This window comes from Musca autumnalis, unplaced genomic scaffold (genome assembly GCF_047663935.1).
Source record: "Musca autumnalis isolate F117 unplaced genomic scaffold, ASM4766393v1 scaffold_2, whole genome shotgun sequence".
In the NCBI taxonomy this organism is placed as follows: domain Eukaryota; kingdom Metazoa; phylum Arthropoda; class Insecta; order Diptera; family Muscidae; genus Musca; species Musca autumnalis.
Genome location: NW_027411755.1, coordinates 177,739,779 through 177,758,078, shown reverse-complemented (window position 1 = coordinate 177,758,078; position 18,300 = coordinate 177,739,779). Strand labels below are relative to the sequence as shown.

General features: G+C 36.2%; 1 protein-coding gene across 11 annotated transcripts in view; it reads left to right on the top strand.

Annotated features, from left to right (window-relative positions):
• Tep2 (Thioester-containing protein 2) overlaps nt 1-18,300 on the top strand; it is a 109,156-nt gene that overhangs the window by 40,006 nt on the left and 50,850 nt on the right. The window contains exon 5 of one of the 11 annotated variants that reach the window (XM_073970089.1): nt 15,692-15,881. The exons of 9 other annotated variants lie outside the window; for them this stretch is intronic. In XM_073970089.1, the coding sequence (XP_073826190.1) occupies nt 15,692-15,881 (190 nt within the window). Of the gene's footprint in view, nt 1-10,486; nt 10,680-15,691; nt 15,882-18,300 lie in introns of all 11 variants that reach the window. One more of the 11 variants, XM_073970088.1, reaches the window with a different exon arrangement.

The following is an 18,300-nucleotide window of genomic DNA, read 5'->3' as shown; positions in this document are numbered from 1 at the left end:
GTTTTTAGGTTTTCACGATTTTGCTTGGAGACGTCAAGTTCTATCGAAATGGAGCTAAAGAAAATTTTGTAGCTGTGAAAATTCTCCGGAGGATTGACCGTTATGATTTGTTCCTAGGTTTTACCATTTTTAAGATATAGATGTTCAGGTCACATTTTTAGGTTTTTTTTTTTTGTTAGATTTTCACGATTTGCTTGAAAAAGGTAAGTCGAAATTGGACTAGAGAAAGTCTTATAGCGGTGAAAACTCTCTATTAGATTGGCTTTCGTAATTTTTTCCTAGGTTGTGCCATAGTGACCTTGTTTTATAAGTTGACGATACAGTCAGTAAATTGTCAAAATTTGAACTTCTATATCTCAAAAATGCTAATACCTATGAGAACATCATAAAAGACAATCTTGAAATAATTTTTACTGCTACAACACTTTCTTTGATCCCATTTCGATAGGGCTTACGGTTTTCAAGCAAAATCGTGAACACGTAAAAAAAGCCCTAAATTTATTTGAAAAACCCTCCGGCAATTTTTTTTTCGATTTTTCTCATCTATGAACATTGTAGTTTCGGAAACCGTAAAAACTTCCCAGGTGTAAGCACCATTCACTTATATTCAGTTAAGGTGCACCGTGATACATATGTATCTGATAGATTGAATATTTACGTAGCTGACTTAGTGCGTTTCTTCCATTTAAGGAATATAAAAATATCCGCCGTTAAATACACTACCACACTGTTGACCACATGTACGTGGAAATGAGGCTCCACCTGAACAAATTAGTCGATGGTGTCCGACCACAATCTACCTCAAAATATTGGCTGTAACGTTTGCTAGTAATTTTAAGTCGTCCACCCACGCCACAACTATTTGCGAAAATATTAGAAATTCGGACAAGATCACTTGTAATCACTTGGGTTGCTGACGAAGAAACCCTTTTGACCTCTAGCAAATCTGTGATAAGCTATGCTACCTGTGTGGTATGCAAATGTTAGCGCTATACAGTGATAGTATTGTTACGAATGTAACTGATAGGTTTAAGTTAATTTTCCGTTAATTTAAAAATTTGAATTGTAACGTAAAGTTTCATCACGCAGTTACTTTATTTAAGCAACAACAACTACCATGTAGAATTCTCTTCATTTGCTTTTGTTTGTTTTGCCATAATCATGTAATTATCGTTTAGTTGCTACTTCTTGTGTTTCTTGCATTTGTTTGTTGTTGTAATTACGTCACACAGTGTTGCCGCGTGGACAAAATTCAAAAAATGTGATGTTGTTGTTTATTTTTTTTCTACCCTACACCACTATGTGGTAAGGGGTATTATGTGTTAGTGCATTTGTATGTAACATACAAAAGGAAGCGAGATAGACCCATAGTTCCTTCTAGGGATATACATAGAATCACTTTCTGAGTCGATTTATGCATGTCCGTCCGTCCGTTCGTCCGTTCGCAACATACAGGTCGCATTTGTTGACCGATTTCGCTGAAAATTGGGGAATACTATTTTTTTAGCCGTCGGAAGATCAAGTTCGAAGATGGGCTATATCGGTCCAAGTTTTGGTATAGCCCCCATATAACGGTACCCCCCCGATTTGCCGTATTTTGACGTTTTTAGCTACATTTTCAGACCGATGTAGCTGTAATTTGACATTTAGGGTTCTTAAATGTCAGTAAACTTATATAATAAAACTTGTGGACATAGGTCCACGTTTTGGTATAGCCCCCATATAACGGTGCCCGCTGATTAATGGTATTTTGACGTTTTTAGCTACATTTTCAGACCGATGTAGCTGTAATTTGACATTTAGGGTTCTTAAATGTCAGTAAACTTATATAATAAAACTTGTGGACATAGGTCCACGTTTTGGTATAGCCCCCATATAACGGTGCCCGCTGATTAATGGTATTTTGACGTTTTTAGTTACATTTTCGGACCGATGTAGCTATAATTTTACATTTAAAGTTCTTAAATGTCAATAAACTTATATGACAAAACTTGTTGACATAGGTCCACGTTTTGGTATAGCCCCCATATAACTGTACCCCCCGATTTACGGTATTTTGACGTTTTTAGCTACATTTTCAGACCGATTTAGCTATAATTTGACATTTAGGGTTCTTAAGTATCAATAAACTTATATAACAAAAGTTGTGGACATAGGTCCACGTTTTGGTATAGCCCCCATAGAACGGTACCCCCGATTTACGGTATTTTGACGTTTTGAGCTACATTTTCGGACCGATGTAGCTATAATTTGACATTTAGGGTTCTTAAATGTCAGTAAACTTATATAATAAAACTTGTGGACATAGGTCCACGTTTTGGTATAGCCCCCATATAACGGTGCCCGCTGATTAATGGTATTTTGACGTTTTTAGTTACATTTTCAGACCGATTTAGCTATAATTTGACATTTTGGGTTCTTAAGTATCAATAAACTTATATAACTAAAGTTGTGGAGATAGGTCCACGTTTTGGTATAGCCCCCATAGAACGGTACCCCCCGATTTACGGTATTTCGACGTTTTTATCTACATTTTCAGACCGATTTAGCTAAAAATTGACATTTAGGGTTCTTAAGTGTCAATAAACTTATATAACTAGTGGACATAGGTCCATGTTTTGGAATAGCCCCCATATAACGTTACCGCCCGATTTCAGGTATTTTGACGTTATAAGTCACATTTCTAGACCGAATTAGTTATAATATTACCGATTTTCGTTATTTTGAGGATTCTAGCTAAAATTTTTAACCGAATTAGGAGTTATTTGACATTAAAGGCTCAAAAACTGTCAACATAGGCCCATGTTTTATTATAACACCTATATAACGGTACCTCCCAATTTCTAGCCCACCAAAAATTGTCAACATACATAGTTAGATATAGGCACCATAAAAAAGGGTCTCCCGAATGAAGCATTTTATGTACATTATCTGACATTTTTACGTACCCACTTAAAGTTGGGAACAGGAATGAAAACTAATTATTCCATTTTAGTTCAGAATATTCTATGGTGGAGGGTATGAAAAGTTCGGCCCGGAACGAACTTAATGAACTTTTTTACTTGTTTTTTCTTACAGTAAACACATCCGATACAAGGTATCTGAAAGAATTTTGTCGATATGTGCATCCATAATGAAGTTATAGCTCTTTAAATATTAAAAATATTTCCCAGGTAATCTATGGAGATAATCATATGAAAATAAGGCGACATTTAAAATAACATTTTTTGAAAAATTTTTTGATAATACTAAAAGTTTTGGATGGGGATTTGATGAGTGGGCTATAAATATAACGTTTTAGTACAAAAAGTTGACATTAACTGCACATGGGCAATGTACCGTTATCAAGAAATCAAAATTTAAATTTGATAAAAAGATTCAAAATCCTTAATATTTAGTGGAGCAGATCTTTTGATTGCCACCTATTGCCACCTTGGCTCCTGTTTTCCGTTAATTGGACATATCTTCCAAATCAAAATGTGTAAAAACATTCTGCCCATCCTTGCAACCTTCTGAGATATATCGGTTCTGATTTTATATAGCCCCCATATATATCTTTTCCCAATTTTGCTACAACTCGTTCAATTTTGATCGAATAGCCTTCAAATTTAGTATAAGTTATTTTCTTAGGCTCCTGAGTAGTTTCACCAATTATAGCAAAAATCGGTTCAGATTTGGATATAGCCCCTATATATATATCTTTCCCCGATTTTGCTATAATTCGCTCAATTTTTGATGAATAGCATTCAAATTTAACATGTAATATTTTCTTAGGCCCCTGAGGAGCTCAACCGATTTTCACAAAAATCGGTTCAGATTTGGATATAGCCCCCATATGTATCTTTCCCCGATTTTGCTATAACTCGGTCAATTTTGATCGAATAGCCCTCAAATTTAATATGTCATATTTTCTTAGGCCCCTGAGGAGCTCTACCGATTTTCAAAGAAATCGGTTCAGATTTGGATATAGCCTCCATATATATCTTTCCCCGATTTTGCTACAACTCCGTCAATTTTAATCGAATAGCCTTCAAATTTGATATGTGATATTTTCTTAGGTCTCTGAATAGGTTCTCCGATTTTCGTAAAAATCGGTTCAGATTTGGCTATTCGATCAAAATTTACAAAGTTATAGCAAAATCGGGGAAAGATATATACGGGGGCTATATCCAAATCTGAACCGATTTTTGTGAAAATCGGTAGAGCTACTCAGGGGCCTAAGAAAATATTACATATAAAATTTGAAGGCTATTCGATCAAAATTGACCGAGTTATAGCAAAATCGGAGAAAGATATATATGGGGGCTATATCCAAATCTGAACCGATATGGACCATAGTTGAAATTTTTCATTCCTGTGACCTTACAAGTACTTGTGCAAAAATTCATCAACCTAGGTCAACTCCTTCTATTTTTGTCCACTTTTGTATGGAAGCGGCAACACTGTGCGTCATTAGTGTGCTTGTCCACTTGTATTGATCCTCGCCCATGTATGTGAGTATGGTTGTTCGCTTAGTGCGAATGTGCGTCTGTGTGTTCGTTGCACAGATTCGAGGTGTTACCAGATGTTCTGGATAATTCCTGAACAGGGAGATTTTGGGATAAATACAGGGGGAATCAGCAACGGCGAGTTAGTTGTGTTTTAGGCGTTGAACTGAACAGATCGATTAAATAATAGCTGCGTGCTAACTAGAGACAAGCTGTGTGCTTAGTAATTAAAGTCGATTCCGAATAAGTGTAATAATGTAAATAAAGCATTGTAGAAACGTAATCTAAAACGAACCCTGTTTTATTTGGTACAAATCGTACTGGGGAATAAAACAACGCTACACGGAGATTAGTTAAATCTAATTCCGTAACAGTATATTGACAAAAGACCAGATCAGGCTACCTCCTCATGACAACAGTGGACAATCTTTATGAGCAGATGAAGATTTTGCAGGTGCATCAGCATAACAACATGTTGTCGATACAGTATCTGATTGGGTGGTATCGCAGTGAGACACGCTTCCCTCACATAGGCGCGTCGGGAGAAATCTTCATTATCTAGAGAGAGAAGTCCAAAGGTATAAGCGATAACCACTAGATCAATGAGCCTACTGGATAGCATACACACTGATACAGATGCTGTGTTCGGAGACCACCCCATATCCATCGCAGCAGAAGAATGCTAGCTGCCAAGGTAAACACGAGTGGTGTTCGATATACAATACATGCCCTGCATGTGGAATGTGACTTACGGCACGCTGTATTTGTTTGTGAACGCAGCAAGTCCAAGTTGGGTACGGAGGAATCAGAACAAAATAACTGAGAAAGGTATACATATGATCGAACATATTTTCATTGCTACAACAAAAACAACCAAACCAACATAATACTTCTACGTAGCCTGGGTACGCACCTGTTGGAATTAGTACACCCCGATTAATATTAGCTAGTGCTTAGTTTTTGCCGCTGACTCCGAATGACTTAAAATATATTAAACATATTTCTGTTGTTTAGGTTAATTATCGAGTTTTGATGTATTCAGAATCTAAATTTCAGATACGTGTAGTGACATTTTTTGTCGGACATTTCATGTAACCTATAAATTTGCGCTCTAATTATGAGATATTTATCTTGTTGTGTAGAAGAAATAGATAAATAAATTTCAAATTTTATACACAACCAATTTTATAAGAAACTTTAACCCTTAATGTTTTCAATAAGACCCCGGCAGACGTTATAGTCTTCGACAGAGTAATGTTACCTAAATCACAAGGATTATAATTAAACAAAGTAGACATCTCTCATCACAAGGATTACTGGGAATTTTACGCCGAATATTTCTAAAATAGTATAAAATGGGAAATATTGGTCCCCCTATTTAGATTACTTCTAGATTTCAAAACACTGATACACGTATCGCTCTTTTTGCTCCCATCATTCAGAATTTACCCGATTTTTCTTGTAATTATTTCTTATGTAATAAAAAATGTTTTTTGATACTTTTGAACATTGAGGCAATTTCCATATTCCCATAGTCGATCCGTTTAAAACTATTGCATCATTTTCAATTCCAAATGTTCATCATTTTGTTTGTGAAAAGCTGTTTTATTTGTTTTTTTTTTTTAAATATAAATTTACCGAACCTTACCTAATTCTATATGGGGATTTCTGAGTGAAATCGGACACTTTTTCAAGATGAGGTATTTGATTTCCTTTATTTTTTGCTGTGGCGATGCTGCTGATTAACAAAACATTTTAGAATTTTTTTAAAATTTTTTTGACTAACGGTTCCAGAGATATCGCGCCTTGAAAAAGTCAAATTCTGTGAAAACTACATGCAAAGAAATACTAATAACTTCTTTAATATTGGTCCAAATGGGACCATCTTTTTTTTGATTTGTTTGTTTTTTTATCAGCTATCGAAAAAAATATTTAAAAGAAAAACGCACAGTGGGCTTCAATGCAATTTTCGGGATTTAATATTTAAAATCAATTTTTAAACATGATTGCAATCTTCAATTTTTTCAAAAAAATTTTATGTTAAACTACGTTCAATTACAAAAATTTTAAGCCCTATGTGGTAATGGGATTCGGAAGATTACTATTTTTTCTGAATTTTTTAAAATTTGTCAATACAATTTTTCCTTTATACCTTTGTCCAAAATTTATTATTTTATTAAAAAAATTAAAAGTTTCATTTATAAATATTTGTTTTGATTTTATATTTATGAATTTATCTCAAACATCTTAAAAACTGCGTAATTTTTCGATTTTGAAAATGCATCAGCGAAAATTCCATTAAAGTCCACTGTGGATTTTTTCTATTTTTTATGATAAATATATAATATATAATGATAAATATGTACTCTTAGCTTCAAAAATACAGGAAATACAAATTTTGGACAAAGGTATTAAGGAAAAATTGTATTGACAAATTTTAAAAAATTCAGAAAAAATAGTAATCGTCCGAATCCCATTACCACATAGGGCTTAAAATTTTTGTAATTGAACGTAGTTTAACATAAATTTTTTTTCAAAAAATCGAAGGGTGCAATCATGTTTAAAAATTGATTTTAAATATTAAATCCCGAAAATTGCATTGAAGCCCACTGTGCATTTTTCTTTTAAATATTTCTTTCGATAGCTGATAAAAAAAAACAAACAAATCAAAAAAAAGATGGTCCCATTTGGACCAATATTAAAGAAGTTATGAGTATTTAGTTGAACATAGTTCTTTAAAAATGCGTTAATTTCAATAGGCGATATCTCTGTACCGTTGGTCAAAAAATAATTTTAAAATATACTAAAATGTTCTGTTGGCTAGGAACATAAATTGAACCAAAAACAATTGAAATCAAAAATTACTTTTCTCCGAACTGTCCGATTTCACTTGGAATTCCCCATATATAACTTCCAGAATATAACCTTTTGAGGCCATATTTCCCATCGCCTGATATATTATACAATCGTCCACCATCTCCAAATATATTATACGCTCGTGGTGGGATGCCACTATCATATGGTCCTACAATGGTTTTAGCAGAAAACACAGAATATGTTTCAGCATCTGTTCTTACAACAAAATCAGTACAGAAAATTCGTGAAGATTTTATTGAAACATGGATATTTAACAATATATATAAGTAAGAGAAACATACGTACATACTTGTTTTATATCAAAAAATCAGCATGTACAGTTGCTCACGTATAGAGGTTTTTGTTTAATAAATGCTCACGAGTGTTCATAGGAAACATCCGATTAAAATTACATACATAATATGTTTAACAAAACTATGTTCGTCGGCACAAAATCCTCTATGATATGTATGTCGATTCCATATAATCATTATTTACATACACATACAAAGTCGTAACCCTCAAACCCTCAAGTCGTAACCCTCAAAGGGTTGAGGATTACGTCTTTAGGCATTTCAGGTGAAGATATATTCGTATCATTCATCTATAGATTTGACAATAATCCACATCGTATTCATGTCGGAATTTGAATTTGAAAACCAATGTACATCATGTACCTCAAATTGTTCCTAATTTTTTCCTTATGTGTGTGTATGTGTGGAAATGAATGACCACAGTACCCAACAAAAAATCCCATTACCAAATAATGGGTTTTTATAGGAATTTTTGGTGCTTGTAAATACTTCCAAATCAACTTATCAACCAGTAGCAGTCAGATGTGGAACAGCCGAGGTAGATTTGCTGAACGTATACTCCCCACCGATAAATAGCTGTACTCCAGGTTATAGGCCCAACATCGATTCTCTTGGATCAAAACCATTTCCCCATAATTGTCTTCAACAGCAGATCTCCAGATTTCATCACCTCTAAACACCGCACATTGATCAATCATGGGAAAGCTAATTAGCCCAATTTTAGGGAATTCACTAATTACCGCCTAAGAGATCTGCCAAACCCTTCTGGGACGTTTCGAGACATTATCACTGCTGCAGCCGCTACCCGAAGTGAGACCAAATATCCCAGCGGAGGCGACGGGATTAACAAATGAGCGTGATGAGCTTTGTCGTGCCAACCTCAGTGACACCAAAGTCAGGGAGCTGACACTGGAGGTAAACAGGTTGGCCGGTGAGCATAAGCGGAACAAGTGGTTAAAACATCTGAAGTGTTGCAACATTGGATCCGGCATATGTCAATTGTGGACAACGGTTAAGTCACTCTCAGTCACGTTTGGCTACGCTACGCTGACTGATTCGAAAAGGTGCGCAAGTTATTTCAATACATCTCATTAGATCTCTTTCTGCCGAGGATAAACAAACCCAATTCACAACGAATGATGTAGCGAATGTTATCAGAAACGCTAAGTCATTCTAAGCGTTGAGACAGCTGAATGGACCGAGAGTAGAGTATTTCACTAGAGTTCTCAAACTGTCGCTAACTATACACATCGTTCCCGAAGTCTGGAAAATGGGACGGTGATCCCTCTATTAAAGCCAGGCAAGGATACCAGTAAAGATAAATCGTTTTACCCTATTTTGCCTTTGTCGCCCGTAGCAAAGACCCTTAAGGCTTTACTCCTCCTCCCCCCCCCCCCCCCCCATCAAGCCCGATAGAGTGAAATAAGGAGCTCGCCAACATGGGGTGATATCTTCAGAACTGTTTAACCTATACTTCTTCTGTATTAAACCCATTCCAAACGGCATTAAAATCATAACGTATCTTGGGTACCTACCCCGATGTAATTTGTGAAAGGCTGAACGCCTATTTAACTGATCTTACTACCTTTTCCACGTGAGGAGTATGCCAATATTTGCCACTAAATCTAAGGCCACTCATCTCACCACTTGGACTGCAGAGGTGAGCAATGAGTTGAGATCACTATCTACCCCAAAATCACAAACTACCCAAAATGACAGTCCTTAGCCGGTAGCACTTGGGGTGCAGATAAAGAAATCTTGTTGACCATATATAACACGATAAGAGTTACAGACCCGTAGAAGAACTACAGAAGGTAGTCTCTACCTAGATGAATATTAAAAAGCATTCTATAAGAAGTAGAAGAGCTATAGCATCGACGGGTATTCTATGTAAAGAAGGTTTTATAAAAGTTCTTCAAATAGTAGAGGACATACAGAAGACCTATAGAAGAATTTCTATCAAACCAATCTATAGAAAGCTTTCTATCAAAAGAGGATATGTAAAATGTCTTCTACCCAGGCCTATCAATGTAAGAGCTATAGGGGGTATTCTATAAATAGAAGATCTATACAGGTTTTCTATACTCAAAAGACATACATATACATATAAGGGCATCTATCAAAAAAGCCCTATAGAAAGCCATATTCCAAAAGGATACAAATAGACACACTTCTTCCAAACTAATACTTATAGTAGTTCTTCAATCAGAAGAGGACTTTCATAAGATCTATTCAAGATATCCTAGAGAAGAACTACAGAAGGTCTTTTAAAAAGAAGACTGTGAAAGGCACTTCAAAGGAGCACCAATAGATGGGTCATCTATGAAAAGAATATTTTATAGAAGTTTTTCAAATAGTAGATGACATACAGAAGACCTGTAGCAGATTTTCCATCAATATAACATCTCTAGAACGCTTTCAATCAAAAGAGGACCTGTAAAAGGTCTTCTGTCCAGGCCTATCAATGTCAGAGCTAAATAGAAGGCATATACAGATTTTCTATACTTTAAACACATATATGTATATCGTTGTCTATCAAATAAAATCTCTATAGAAAGTCATATTTCAAAAGGATACCAATATACCCTCTCCTACCAAACTATAATTTATACTAGTTATTCAATCATTGAAGATGTTGTACCAATGGAAGACCTATGTAAGATCTATATATGCCTTATTTATGGAAGAACTTGTATGGGTTAGCTATTAAATCATCTGTGGGTCTTCGCTTGTTATATGAACTCAATGTGTCTTTGTATATATAGAAGACTTACTACAGAATCTTTGGTCAATGTATTCTCTAATTCAATAACCTGTGGTGTCTTTCAGAATATTCCTATTTAAGACCATTTTACTTCCCATCTCCTGATATAATATATGATGAAATGCAAATGGCATTTGCTCCAACAGTGATGTTTGCAGCAACGCCAGGACATTTTTCAAGTTCGGTACATACTACAAAACCAGAACCAAAAATTCGTAAAGATTTTTGTGAAACATGGATATTTAACAATATAAATAAGTAAGGAAAATATATGTACATTGTACATACATATATACATATATATGTATATATATTTAAAAAATATTTATGTGTATTTGTTCACAAGAATGTAACGTTTTTGCTATGTTCGTCTGCACAAAATCCTGTATGGTATGGGTTGGTAGATCACATACAATCATTATTCATTCATACACCTATATTCATAATGGTTTCATCTACAGAACCAGATTCAAACCTGACGGTAATATTCAGGTCTAAATTTGAATTTGCCTTACCGGTTTCTGTCGGAAGAAACGAAACACTATCTATCTTCTATTGAGAAAATTGCGTTGGAAACCTCCTCTTCCTCTAAGGAAAAGATTTCATATGTAGGTCCCCTATATATACGAAGGGAACTTAAAGAGTTTGTGACCTAAGCAACACGCAGTGGTGCCAGACACCATTTGACATTTTTTGGAAATGTTGGCAGTTTTTAGTCTAAACCTACTCAAGACAGTTTGACATACGATCATGTGTTGGGTTGTTTACAGTGGCATGATTGAGACACCTCCAAAACATTGTTTTTGAACGCTTTTACAGCATATTCTGGCGATTGCTGCTATTTCCGGGCTCATACATGTTCTTATATCCATTCGAAAGATTTTCATGTGATGCAAAATCACTTACCTATTTTTCCCTACATTCCCATTATTTTCTCTCATATTTCCTATCTTGTTTGGTAAATGCTCTCAACTTTGTTCTTTTTTTCTATTGAATGGTCTCACCGTCTCACTATCACATTGACACTGTATCAACAAACCACAAAACAAAAAACTTGATTGAAATACAACTAAACGCTTTACGCTAAACTACCTCCGTCGTAACAACTGAAAAACCACATAACTACAGTACGTTTGGTGACGAACTATATCGTACGCCACCAATGTTCTATTTGAGACACACTGGCACGGTTTGTGTATGGTAGGTTATGCTAGCCATAAAAGCTACCAACAACATTTTGTTATGATGTCTTCGTTGAAAATCAACGACACATAACAGTGGAAGAGGGGTTGCTTTGTTTTGCAAACACTTTCGTCTGGGTTGTGTTAGGTTGCGAAAGAAAAACTTCTCATTGAAGTTTTTTCTTGGTTCATCTTTGTACTTCGAGCTGACGATTGATGTTTGGGTATAAAAAGTTTTTTTTTTTTGAAGAAGTTATTAAAAAATAACTTCAGTGGAAAATAGTCGAAACTAGTCTTCCCTGCCTTACCCCTTGGCGAACAATGCCAACCTTCTCCACTAGTAAATTAGTTGTTTTAAATATTAGAACAACAACAATGGGATTAAGCCAGACTGTTTTAAAAAAATCAAAATTGAAACAGCTATCCCAATAAAAAAACGTCACCAATGTTCAATTAGTTTTTCTGGTTAATCTGGCTCTGGGTCTATGTCTAGAACTGGAAATATGGCTGTAACGAAAAAGCTACTGCAGTTAGTTGAGTAGGTTTTGCAGGGAAGTTGAAAAGGTGCCGTGTTTAGTGCGGGCCTGTGTAGCATGCTGGGCATGCATATGTTTTGAACAATGTCATCCATCCTTGACCTATGTGAATTTAGACGGATACACTAACCAAAGCGTAGTTCTCATGTAAATGGTTCAATGAAGACATGAGAATGCACCCAGTTGCAGTTCTTAGGGTGGCATTCTGAGAGGTTTGAATATTATTCCATCGCATTGAACTATTATTTACCACAGACCCACCTACCATGTTATATATGTATATGTGGTCAACAAGGTTTCTTTATCTGCGCCCCAATTGCTGCAGTCTAGAGCCTTTAGTCGCTAGGGGTCGAATGTGACCCCAAGAATCTTGAGGTAGTTTGTGGTCCGAATTCTGCTACCATCGACCATGACATTCAACACAGTGCTTACACCTCCAGTCCCTGTTGTGATCAGAGTGGCCGTAGATTTAGTGCCGAATATTTGCATATTACTCGTGGTGAATTGTGGTAAGATCAATCAAATAGGAGTTCAGTCTTTCACAAATGACATCAGGGAAGTTGTCTGACGCCAGATAGTACAATTACCGTATGCCAGGGTGAAATATAGGAGAGATAGTGGTTAAACAGTTCCTGAGATATTACCTCACCTTAGGGAAATCCTTGTTTCAGATCGCCACCATCATCGTTCCATCGCACGGCTTTCTCTGGTTGAGTCCTCGAGAGAGATGACGTGCTGCGCTGTTTTTGTGCTGTTCTTATTACGAAATCCATGCTAATGATAGGCGATTTCTGACACTGGGGAGGAGTTAAGCCTCAAGAGTCTTTACAACAAAAGCGAAATTAGTCGGCACGATTCACGATTGCTGGCATCCCTGCCTGGCTTCAGTAGCTGGACCACCCTGCCCATTTTGCAGACATCGGGAACGACGTGGATGGCTAGTTGGCAATTTTGGTGAGACTCCCGGCAGGGTTCAACGCTTTGGATGATTTAGCGTTCCTGATGCCATTCGCAACATCATCCATTGTGTATTGCGGAAGTAGCAAGAAGAGATCTAATGGCTAACGTCGCCAAACGTGGCTAAGGTCCTATATTCCTTCTCTTCAGGGTTCTAGGTTGACTTAACCGTTGACCAACAATTCACATATTACTGTTCTAGGGTATCTTAACCGTTGACCACAATTCACATATTTCTGTTCCAATGTTGCAACTCTTCAGATGATTTATCCGTTTGTTCCGCTTATTACCACCGACAAACCTGTTAACTTCCAGCATCATCTCCCTTACTCTGGGGTCACTGGTTTTTGCTCGACGGAGCTCATTTCCCTTATTTGCTAATACCATCGCCTCAGCTGGGAAATTTCGTCTCTCTTTTGGTATTCGAGCAGCGGGTATATTGCTAGCTGCTGCAGCAGTGATGATTTGTCGAAGCGTCCTCTCTCCTACCCGAATATTAGAAGGGTTGAGCAGATATAAGAGGCGGTGATTAGTGAACTGTCTGAAACCAGGTCAGTAGCTTTCCCATGATTGATAAAAGTGCCGCGTTCAAAGGTGATGAAATCGGACGGTCTGCTGATGCGGACAATTATAGGGAGATGGTCTGACCCAAGAGAAACGACGGGTTTCCAGGTGACTCGTTTGTCAAATCACGATGGTTATATCTGGTGAACTGTTACACTCCACGTAATTCTGGTAGAGGCGTGTTCATTGTCCGTGCAAAACGTAGAGCTCTCAATTTGTTCAGCCAGCACTATACCCGTTTGGTAATTTCCGAGGACAGAATCTCACAACTCATGATGAGCATTGAAGTCCCCAAAGACAAGTTGGTTCTAACGTTCCAAAAGCGGGCTAATATTGGGCCTAAAACCTGGAGTAACGCTATTTACCTGCGGGGTGTATAAGTTAAGCAACTCCACTTCGGCAGTTCCTCACCTGACTAACTAGTTTTTCTGCTGTTTTCTTTACTTTGTACAGAGTTCAAGTTCTTCTTTACATTCTTTCAATAGCTTTGGTGTGACGGTGTTGGATTTTAATTCTAGGAGCTTTGCTTGACAGTCGAAACAGATTTTCTATTGAGTTTTATATGTGATGCTTTAGAAGTATAATACGTGCTTCCTTTTTGGCACGTATCTCCGCCTGAAAACACTGCAGTTGTCTAGTAATTTTGTCAATTCATCTTAGAGCCGTCCATATACACCTTGGCAACCCATAAGTGACGTTATATTATTCCAAACTTTCCTTTTTTCTGAAATTTGGAAAGGCTGATCAAAGTTTGAAGCAGGATAGCAGTATTCAGCATCAAGTGCTATATCTTAAGGGTGTATTTGAAGCACGCATAACATAGCCTAGGAGCATTACATGTCGCACTTGCTCTAATGCATGCATCATTTATTGAGGGCTTCAGGCGGACAAGTACATATTGCTCCTGCCAACCAGATGCATGCGGATATTTGTATAGTGCCTTCAGTATTGTTTTATTCACCACTGTTTTCTAGGTAGTTCTATAGTTTATATGTTTATATAGAATATTTTATATGTCTTCCAGCTGATGAACAACTCTTATGGCCCTTTATATAACTTTATCTTCGATTGACAAAAGATCTTTTATAGGTCTTTCTTTGATAGGAGACATTCTATTAATTTGTTTCAAGAACCGCAATAAATGTACCACAAGATGACATTTTTCAGTTTCGTCATGTTCCTCAAAAATGACGCTCAGCAAATTTTGGGTACGGCTCTCATTGACAACTAATGGATACTGTCGTGTTTTCATAGTCCTTTTTGATATTTACCCCGTTTTTGTTCAGAAAAAACTATGTTTTGTGTTTTCGTATATTCGAACAACCAACAAATCACGAATATACAGAAAAAAACTAAATACCTATATGTATTTTTTCTGAAGAATAACACTGTAAACGTCTAAAAGGACTATGAAAACGCGACAATATCGATTATTTGTCAATGAGAGCCGTACCTAAATTTTTTTGAGCGACATTTTTGCAGAACCTGTCGAAGCTGAAAAATTTCATATTGTCGTACTTTTATTGCGTCTCTTGAAAAAAAGGACGAAAAGGACATGGAAGAAAGCGAGTTAGAAGGTCGAAATGTTCTACAAAAAAGATCCTCATTAGATTTGACTGAAGTCATGTCATATCAAAAATAAGCCAAAACAGCAGCGAACAAAGATATAACGCTAATTTCTGATGTCTTATAGGGACTCCAGTGCAAAATTGATCACGCCATAACTCAAAAGTTCGACTCAGGGCGGATCTGCCCTTTGGGGTTCTGTATATACTCATCAAGGGCTTTCACTTTCAAAAGGAATTTTCCAACCTCCAAAATTTCGGTTCACAGTGTTAGCTTTCAAAGTATAATTCTGAAACCTTTTGTGTTTCTTTCGCAATAATGAAATCAACGTGTTATCAAATTTCCCTGCAAATTTTAATGTATCATATTCAGTTTCAAATTTCGCGTTACATTTAATCCGAACAACACATTGCTTAAAAAAGGTTTAGTTTATTTCTTTTATGAAAAAATTAAAAATTTCTTTCAGAATACCTTAATCTTAGACCCTACTTCAAATCTCATCGTATATTTTTAAATCGTGGAGGACCTATAGTTTTAGCAGCAAGTCCAGTAACTGTTTTCGAAACTGAAATAAATGTTCATTCGGATCCAGAAATATTAGAACCTAGAATTCGTGAGGATTTTAGTGAAACGTGGATATTCAATGATATAAATAAGTAAGGAAAAAAATATTCACCTATTTTCCACTAACACTTGCGCAGGTTGCTAACATAGAAAATATATACATACATAATGTGCAATCAGTCACAAAAAAATTGTAACTGATCTTTCTCTAAAGCCACACGTTGAAACTTTCACAGTTTTTGGGAGAAAGCTGAGCTGAAGCAGCTCCTTCACCTTCGCTCTCTCCCAAAAGATATCAAAGTTTCGTATGAAAGTTTCACGTATTGGCTACAGAGTGAAGACGCATTTACAAGAAACTAAAAATAAATACATACAATCAGTGTTTACATAAATATGTATGTTCATAATGTTTTCATCAGTGGATTCGATTTCATCAACTAATGGGATAATCCATCTAATACTAATACATTGATTTTTCCTTTGAAACCCGATTTAATGTACCACAAATATTTGCTTAATTTATGTATTTATGTAATTCCACCAATATTGATATTGGAATAACTCACGCTAATTAGCAGCCCTACATTATATACAAGTATCAAATTTGAGTTAATACCAGAAGTATTTCTTTCTAAATGTAAGCGTTCTCTTGCCAAAAAAAGGGGTTCCTGAAGCGCTCATAGTAAACGAATGGGTTCTCTAAAATATTCACTGTATGTATATGATAGGGATACATTTTTGTAGGAAAATGTTATTTTAAAATTTTAATCAATAATTAGCGGAACAGAATTTAAGAGAATGTAATATTTACCGTTTTTCATGATTTTTCTATTTTTTTTAATTGCGAAAGAATTATTTTAATCTAAAATCGTGCTTGAAATTATTTATTTAATAATAAAATACTTAAACGTCCAAGTGTTGTTGAATTAATTAATGTAAGAGTATCTTACATCAGCTACCAGTGGGTGGCCGTGCACATGGGTGTTTTAAATATACTTTCAAGCTGAAAGGGGAGACTTCCTTCATATCAATAAGTGTAGCCTGATTCTATATTTGAGTTAATGATAAGATACCACCTTTTAACCGCCGTCTCTAAATGGCGTGTTTAACATAAGCAAGATCTCCCATCCGAAAAAAACACTTTTCTTTGACAAAGTGTCCTTAAAGTCACCCTTGTATAACATAGCCACCCAAAAGCATCCTTTTTATAAGAAGGTGTCCCCAAAAGTACCATTCTATTATAAAGTTTTACAAAAGAATTTTTTCTGCAAGGAAGGATCCAAAAGCATCCTTTCTATAACAAAGTTACTAAGAACCGCAGTTTATATATTTCTATAAGAAAGTAAGGAAAGCAACTTACTATAAGAAGTAAGTAGTCCCCAAACGAATAGAAGCACACTTCCTATAACAAACCCAGCAAAAATTCGGATCCGTTAGTCATTATGTAACCCATTACATAGTAATGTAAACAAGCAGTGAGTACGGTGGTACTGAGAGTGTGTATCCGACTACAAATCCGAGGGTTGAGTGTTCAACGCTCACCGTCGGCACACGAGTTAAACTAAGTTTGAAGGAAATTTTTGAAAAAGTTTTAGAGTTATCTTGCGTAATAGCCATTTTAGTATGTGATGGCAGGGTTTTGGAGCTTTTGGACCATTATCATAGGAAGTATTGACTTACCCCGCAAAAAAATTGTACCGTTGTAAATGAGGCCGCTAGAACAACCTACTGAAAAAATAGTCAAAACGAGCTCTTAAACTTCACTTTTTCCGAATTTTATGTGGGAGGTACCCGAAACAACGATATAGTCCATATTCCAACCTGACACAACTCTGGATGAAATAATACTATCTACAAAGTCTGTATCAATCAGTAACTCCCTGCAAGAATTATCTGGCGGATTTGCCACTTTGGTTGGTGCCGTCAGGGTTCTTGGAGCTTTTAGGCCAATATTTCAGAAAGTATAGACTTGCGCAAGAGAAAAATTGCACCGTCGTAAAGGGAGCCGCAAGGAAAACTTACTGCAAAAATTTCAAAACTATCCGAGAGAAGCTCTTAAACTTCACTTTATCCGAATTTTGTGTGGGATGTACCCCAAGGAGTGGACCAATACAATCCATATTCCAACCTGATACATGACTAGATGAAATAATACGATGTGGAAAGTCTGCACCAATCAGAAACTCCATGCGAGAATTATCTTACTGATTTGCGATTTTGGTTGGTGTCGTCAGGGTTTTATGCAGCTTTTAGATCAATATCTCAGGAAGTATGAACTTGCGTAATGATAGAAATTTCAAAACGATCCGAGAGGTGCTCTTAAACGACACTTTATCCGAATTTTGTGTGGGAGGTACCCGAAGGAGTGGACCGATATATTCCATATTCGAACCCGATCTATATCTGGAAGAAATAATACGATGTGCAAAGTTTGGACCAAATCGATTGCTACCTTCGAGAGTTATCGTTCACACCACTTTATAGAAAATTGTTTGAACTTTTGTGGGGGAG